We start from the raw sequence: 8,011 nt of genomic DNA on the forward strand, positions 1-8,011 counted from the left end.
GTTGGATTTTAATATAATTCGGAGGAGAGATGAGAAGAATAATGACAATTTTGATGGATGTTGGTCTATGATGTTTAACATGATTATTTAGAGTCTTAATTTGAGAGAAATTGAGCTCATCTGTAGACAATTTACATGGGCCAATTCGTTGCCCTCTTCGACTTATGGAAAGATGGATAGGGTACTCGCTAGTGTGGATTGGGAACAAAAGTACCCTTTTGTGTCGGTTCATGCGATGCAGAGAGCGATTTCAGACCACACACCACTTCTTGTAGACTCGGGAGAGGCTACCCATGTTGCAAATAAAAATGCTTTCTCCTTCAAACTAGGTTGGCTCGAGAAAGAAGGCTTTTTAGAGGTCATTGCACGTGAGTGGGCCAAGCCTGTTAGTGCAGAAACTAGTATTGAGAGATGGCAAAATAAAATTAGACATCTCAGAAGGTTAGGCCAGAAATGAGAGCGGGATTTACAAACAAGAAAAGAGCGTCTCACTCAATTAATTGAAGCACTAGACTTAAAAGCTGAAGGCACTCTTCTTTCGGTTGATGAGCAAAGAACCAAGTCCGATGCTGAGCAAGGCCTATGAGCTCTTCTGAGAGAGGAAGAGCTCAAGTGGGCTTTGCGTGCTAAAGTGCTTATGGTTGTCCAAGGAGATGACAATACACAATTCTTTCATATGGTTGCAAATGGTAAACATAGGAAGAAGAAAATCATACAGCTTGAGCAGGATGAGGGGACAATTGTGGGGCATGAGAATCTGAAAGCTTATATCTCTAATTACTATAAACAACTTTTTGGGCCTCTGGATACAAGCACGATGGAGCTAGATGAATATGGTATTGGAGATATACCTCAGATACAGGCAGAGGAGAATTATATTCTCTCTGCACCGTTTACTGAGAAAGAGGTTCTGAATGCAATATCACAAATGAAACCGAATAAAGCACCGGGACCAGATGGATTTCCAGCTGAATTCTATAAGAAATGTTGGCATATTATTAAGGATGATCTTATGCCTATGTTTCATGATTTCTTTAACGGTCATTTAGAGCTGTTTCATCTTAATTTCGGTACAATTACGATGTTGCCAAAGAAAGAAGAGGCAGTTTGGATCAAACAATTTAGGCCCATATGTCTTTTTAACGTGAGTTTCAAAATTTTCACAAAGGTTGGAACCAATAGATTAACGCATATTGCTCATTCGGTGGTACAACCGAGTCAGACAGCGTTCATGCCAGGGCGACACATACTTGAAGGGGTGGTCGTGTTGCATGAAACGCTTCGTGAGATTCACTCGAAGAAACTAGATGGGGTTATCTTTAAAGTGGATTTTGAGAAGGCATATGATAAAGTTAAGTGGCCTTTCTTTCAGCAGGCAATACACATGAACGGATTTAGTGAGGCATGGTGGAACCAAGTGGGTACCCAAGTCCAGAAGAGTAGTGTCGGAATCAAGGTTAACGATGATATCGGTCATTATTTTCAGACTCACAAGGGGTTGAGACAAGGGGACTCCATGTCTCCTCTCTTGTTTAATACAGTGGCCGATATGTTGGCCATTCTTATTGGCAGGGCCAAGAAGCATGGTCATGTGGAGGGGTTAGTTCCTCATCTAGTTGATGGAGGAGTATCCATTTTATAGTATGCTGGCGACACTATCTTATTCATGGAACATGATAAGGCTAAGGCACGTAATATGAAACTTATTTTATGTCTCTTCAAACAATTGTCTGGCTTAAAGATAAACTTTCACAAGAGCGAGTTGTTTTGTTTTGGGAAGGCCAAAGGCGAGCAAAACACTTATAGACAATTCTTCGGATGTGAATTAGGTGCCTTGCCATTCAGTTATTTGGGAATACCGATTCATCATCGTAAGTTATCCAATAAAGAATGGAAGTGTATCGAAGATCGAATTGAAAAAAAACTTAGCTACTGGAAGGGCAAGATTATGTCATATGGAGGTTGGCTAGTGCTGATTAACTCGGTACTGACTAGTATGCCGATGTTCCTACTTTCGTTCTTAGAAATTCCAAAAGGGGTTTGGAAGCGACTTGATTTCTTTAGATCTCGGTTCTTCTAGCAGTCTGATGAGGCCAAGAGAAAATACCGTCTCGCACGATGGGATATCATTTGCCGACCAAAAGACCAAGGGGGTCTCGGTATTGAGAACTTAGAAATTAAGAATAAATGCCTTATGAGCAAATGGCTCTACAGGTTAGAGACAGAGCCGGAGGGTATGTGAGCACAAATTCTGCGCAATAAATATTTATAGTCGAAAACGCTCGCCCAGGTTACCATGAGACCAACTGACTCGCCATTCTGGAAGGGACTTATGAGAACGAAGGACTTGTTCTTTCGTAGGGTCAAACTCTTGGTTGGCAATGGGATATCAACAAGATTTTGAGAGGATACGTGGTTAGGAGAGACGCCCCTGGCCGTTCAATATCCCACCTTTATAACATTGTGCAACGTAAGGAGGATTACGTAGGCACAATTTTCCAAACAACTCCCTTGAATATTCAGTTCAGACGTGCGTTAGTTGGTGAGAGATGGAATGCCTGGATGCATTTGGTTCGGAGATTGATTGATGTTCAACTCTTCGACCATCCGGATTCGACAAAATGAAAATTAGCTAAAAAATGGGATTTTTACGGTGAAATTGTTCTATATGGATTTGATCAATTCTGGCCCAATCTCAAGATCGTTGCATATTTGAAGGGTTAAGGTTCCTTTGCGTATTAAAATTTTTATGTGGTTTGTCCACAAGCAAGTAATACTCACTAAGGACAACTTAATCAAGAGGCGATGGGTAGGTAGTTCGCGGTGTTGTTTTTGTGATCATGATGAAACAATACAATATTTATTCCTTGAATGCCCACTCGCCAAATTGCTTTGGAGAACGATTCATATAGCCTTCAACATTAATCCTCCAGTTGACATTGCGTCGTTGTTTGGGACGTGGTTATAAAGCTGGGGTTGAACAGACTACTGCGGCTTGTATTCGGATTAGAATATGTGCGCTTTTGTGGGCTATATGGAACTGTAGGAATGATATAATTTTTAACAGACAACACACTTTAACTTTCTTGCAGGTCATCTTGAGAGCTACCGCTTGGATTCGTACGTGGTCATTACTCACTCCTATGGACTCCAGGGAGCCTTGGTTTACTGGGTGCAACCAGTGGGAGATGGTAGCACATGCTATATTCAATCGATTCGGATGGCGGTCCCACATATCCTTCATATTATCGTATCGGTTGTGATAGTCAGCATGTACTTTTCTTTTTGCTTTTGATTCGCTTCGTTTGCGAGCTGTAATACTCTTTTGACTTTTTGATACTTTGTGGATTTTTAATAAGATAGCTGCATGCATCATTATGATGCAGAGGCCGGGGGAACACCTCCATTTCCAAAAAAAAGGACTATTGCAGACCTATCAATCTGCTATCGTGGCTTTCTGGTCTCCAGACCATTAACCAGTTGCACAAGATGAACATGGTTTTATGCCAAAAGGAAAATGTGAACATGGTTAGTTAGCTGTAACGAGGGACTTGCAATAAGTGTTGTACAATATGTGTGAATCTGCAAAGATATCATGAGGATTTGATGCTGTAGAAATGAACATTTCACAATATCAAAATATTTTACTAAAGCTCGTACTATATAGCACCTCTCGTGCAGTACTGCCATTCATGCAATGTAGAATCCGATGCTAATTTATAAGAGAACATATCTAGTGCACCGGTTCAATTGATGCACGGGATGCACCAGTAATATCTTAGCCCTTGGATATGAATCCAAAGGATTGGAGTAGTCTGAAAGATAGAATGATGAAATATTTGCAAAATAGAACTCGTACTGTGCTGAAATCAACCCGCACTCTATCCTCGTGGGGCTCTCTTCGATCATTGAAACAGTGTCATTTGTTTCTTTTCTCAAACATAAACATGGTCATACATGTTGATCCTCATGCCCGAATTCAGCTTTTCTTTGACCAATTTTTTTATTTTAGCAAGATGTTGGCAACAAGGTCAACATTGAATATATTTTCTTGACTTTCAAACTTAACAACAAAATTTGTAAAAGTTTACTTTTACTGAAACTGAATTGTATTATATAATTTTGTAACCCTCGCTCTCCCCCACACGTCGGTCCCACATATACTTTTGCCCCAAATAGAGTATTTAAGTTTCAAAATGTAAAAATCAAATCAAATCTCAAAAACATATTCAACATTGATCTTGTATCAACGATCTCATCAAGACAAAGATGATGGTCAAAACGGAACTGAAACCAGACATTCAGTTCAAATTATATGACCATTTTTGTGTTTGGGCCAAAAAATTAAATCCACAGATTTATTGATGGGAGAGTGTTGTGGAGTGTGGGTCAAATGCAATAAACTATAAGGGTGCTTCTGTAAAAATGATGTAGTACAACTTATGACGTAATTTGGCCCATTGTCCCTTCATCTAATGGTTCAAAATGCACTGATGCATCCGGTGCATCAATTGGGCTGGTGCACCACATACGTTCTCTAGTTTATAAATATAATCACTATCAGACAAGTTCAGAGATAAGTCGAATACCTCTCATGCAGTATTGTTTAAAGAGGCAAGTCATAAACTACTATTTGGATGAAGGATATCAGAGCGTTTGGTCGGTCGGGGCATGCGGCTCCTGAGCTGGACCTGGTTGACTTTAGCTCATGAGTCAAACTCGTTCAACCAATAACCACAGCTTTGTATGTAACCAACTTTTCTGTACTCTTTGTTGCAACCACAATTCCGAAAACCCTCTTGCATAGAATGGCTGTGATGTTTGATAGATGCCTCGACCTGAAACAAGCTTGCAGGATGCTTCGCTTAATTCATTGGTCGCCCTAGTTTAGTGTAAATTTGCTTGGTCCCAAACATGAGTTCTTTTTATTAGTCCAATGGGCGGCGAAATCCGCGTTTAACACGCCATTGGAGGCATTGTTAGAAAATTTATCATGCAACCACTTGCTGAACTTCCTCCAGGATTCATGCCCAAATCTACAGCTTGGTGGACAACTCCAGTCGTAATCCTTGTGCTAGTTGTTCTTCGACCAGTAACTCTGAAGTTGGCACTTGCACAGATAGCCATTGTACCATGCAACACCATTGGAGCATGTGCTGGCTGGAGGGGATAAGAGGAGGAGTGGTGTTACATCTACCGCAAGGCCGACGGCGGATCCCAGCGGCATGGCACCGCGGAGGTTCGACAATGGGCACGTATTGGAGATGGACTTGCGCAGGAGAAGGAAGTTGTCTGGCGTCATGGTGGCGTTGATGGCGGAGAGGCCTGGCAAAGTCGGTGCATCAGTTCTGCTCTGGCAGAGAGGCCCTTGCAGCATGCGGTGCTCACTGGGAGTGTGTTAGACCGGTGTGGGACCCAATCCAGGTAGTGCTTAGATGGGACACCCGGCTTTAGATGTTAGGCTTTGATGCGATGTCTGTTTGGTATTAGGCCCGAACATTCAGCACCGCCTTCATCGAGGGGATAGGAGTAGCAACAACGTTGTCAAGTTGGTGGCTTCAAGCTTATATATTGATGTAGTATCTCTTTGTATGGTCTTTATGAATAATTAATAATATGGCTGCATGCATCGTTCAGATACAGAGACTGGGGTACATCCTCCTTTCTAAAAAAAAAAAGTAACTCTGAAGTTGGCGGCAGTTGCCATAAACCACAGATCTGAAACCTGACACTCTTTCCTCGCAGCATTGGTTTCGGACACTTGGTGCAACTACGCATCAGGTTTCTCATTTGATCTGTGTCCACATAAACTGCTCAGACATGTCAATTTTGGATTCTGGTCTTCAGACCATACCCAGCAGCAGAGGATGAACGTGGGTAGTTAGTCGTAGAGAGATTTGCAAGAAGTGTTGCATCATCCTAGTGAATGACCAGTTTGCAAGAAACCGTGAGGATTTGATGTTGTAGATGTTGAACAAGGTTGTGCATTGGTAATATTTCACAGCATAAAATTCGTTGACCAAAGATCATATGTACCAACTCACCTGCATTTCTGTCCAGCAATGTAAAGTCAACTAGTTTAAAAGTGTCATTGCCAACAGAAAAGTTTAGTTCAGTCTTCTGTACAATAAAGAAATGTTCAATGATGATGAAAAAGTCAAATAGCCCAGCACTGTTGTTTGGTCAGGTAAATCAAATGGCATTGTTCATTTATTTGGACGATAAACGACAATCAAACAGTTTGGTTGGTCGGGAGTTGGAGCTGGTTTGATTTTTGCTCAGGGGTAAAAATGATTCAACCAGTAATCTTAGTTCAAACCATGGCTTGGAACAACTTGACTAGTGCTAATCATGGTGCTACTTGCCGTACTTCGACCAGTAGCTCTCAAGCCTGGGCAGTTTGAAATCGGCAAACCGCGGCACACAACTACCGCATCGGCGGGCTGGTGCTGCTGCCTTCGGAAACCGAATGGAAATTTAGTTTACAAAACTGGCCAAACCATTAACCAGTAGTAGCACAAAATTGGCCAGATATGAAATGAGGTATATGCATGAACTCTGCAGACCTGTTAGTGTACTACTGCGGCTATCTGCGACGCCAGGGGTCCCTCAACCCTAGCACCGCAGGCCTCCCCCTCCCCCTCCTTCTGCCGCCGCTGCCGCCGGCGTGGGCCGTGGTGGCGGCGGGCCCGGTGCCGAAGGCACCTGGGCGGGTGGATGTGGCGCGATCTCATCTGAGGCGGCAGGGGCGGCCCCTCTTGTGAGATCCGAAGGCGGCGGCTGGGGCGGTGATCCCATGCCGTGCGGCGGTGGCCGGAGTGGCGGCCCTGTGGACGGCGGCGGTGGCAGCGCCCCATCTGGCGAGGTGGCTGATCTGTGCGGAGATGGTGACGGCGGCGACTGCGGATCCAACGGCCCGATCGGATCCGCCGCCCGGCGGCGCGTGGAGGGACCGGTGAGGAGATGACGGATCTCCGCCGGATTACCGACGAAGCCGTTCGTCTTCGTGGCGAGGCTCCGTTCGGTTCCAGCCAGCCGCGAGATCGGGACGACGTGGCTTTCGGTGAAAATTGCGCAAGACTGCGGTCATGGCGAATGATGGCGGCGTCTCGGACGTCGTTCCCTTCTCGAGGCATCGTTGTTGCAGGTCACGTCAACCTGATCGGGAGGTTCCGGAGGAAACCCTAGATCTGGGTCTACCGGATCGGACGATGGCGACGTTTTTGATGTCGTTCTCCCTCCTGGGGGCATCGTTATCCATGGAGGCCGCACAATAATCAAAACAGAAAAAATGTTAAGTGGTTTTCCAAATGCCCAAACTTCAGATCAATGGTTTTCCAAGTGCCCAAACTTCAGAGGTACTAGCACAAATATTACCACTGGAGCTGTCCGCCAAGCAACTAGCACAAGTACAACAATAATGGCCTGAACTTGGACATGAATCCTGGAGGAAGTTCAGCAAGTGGTTGCAGGATAGGAGATTATTGTGCGGCCTCCAGAAAATTGTTAAACCTGCATCAGAAAATTTGTGTTGACATATACAGAAAAAGTAAACTGAAAACAAAAAAGTAACAAAGAAACCCAAAAATCAAAACAGAAAAGGAAAATAAATAAACCAAAGAAAGACGAAAATAAAAAATAAAATCAAAGAAACAAATGTAAAAAGAATGAAAAAAACAATGAAGGAAACAGAAAGAAAAAACAGAGAATATATAACAGAACCAAACAAAAACAAAACAAAAGGAAAAAAAGCAAAGAAAACCAAATGAAAATGAAGAAATGAGAAAGAAAAAACCAGTAAAACAAGGAAAGAAACGAAGAAAATCCATTTTTTGAAAACCCAGTAAAACTTGTATTTGAAAGAGAGAGAAAAAGGGAGAAAACCGGTGAAAATGAAAGAAAATAGTGGAAAACCGGACTGTGTTGCCTTAAGTAGGATGCACCCTACATTTCATCAATAATCCGACACTACCATCGTGGTTAGCTACTCTGCGAATTACCAAGGAGACCC

General features: G+C 43.2%; 1 protein-coding gene across 1 annotated transcript in view; it reads right to left on the reverse strand.

Moving 5' to 3' along the window:
• LOC119355277 (caskin-1-like) overlaps positions 1 to 8,011 on the reverse strand; it is a 15,335-nt gene that overhangs the window by 6,316 nt on the left and 1,008 nt on the right. Inside the window, exons 2-3 of the mRNA XM_037622068.1 lie at positions 6,706 to 7,057; positions 6,045 to 6,120 (exon numbers count right to left, since the gene is read on the reverse strand). Of these exons, the coding sequence (XP_037477965.1) occupies positions 6,045 to 6,120; positions 6,706 to 7,057 (428 nt within the window). The remainder of the gene's footprint in view (positions 1 to 6,044; positions 6,121 to 6,705; positions 7,058 to 8,011) is intronic.

The sequence above is a fragment of the Triticum dicoccoides genome, chromosome 1A (genome assembly GCF_002162155.2).
Source record: "Triticum dicoccoides isolate Atlit2015 ecotype Zavitan chromosome 1A, WEW_v2.0, whole genome shotgun sequence".
In the NCBI taxonomy this organism is placed as follows: Eukaryota; Viridiplantae; Streptophyta; class Magnoliopsida; order Poales; family Poaceae; genus Triticum; species Triticum dicoccoides.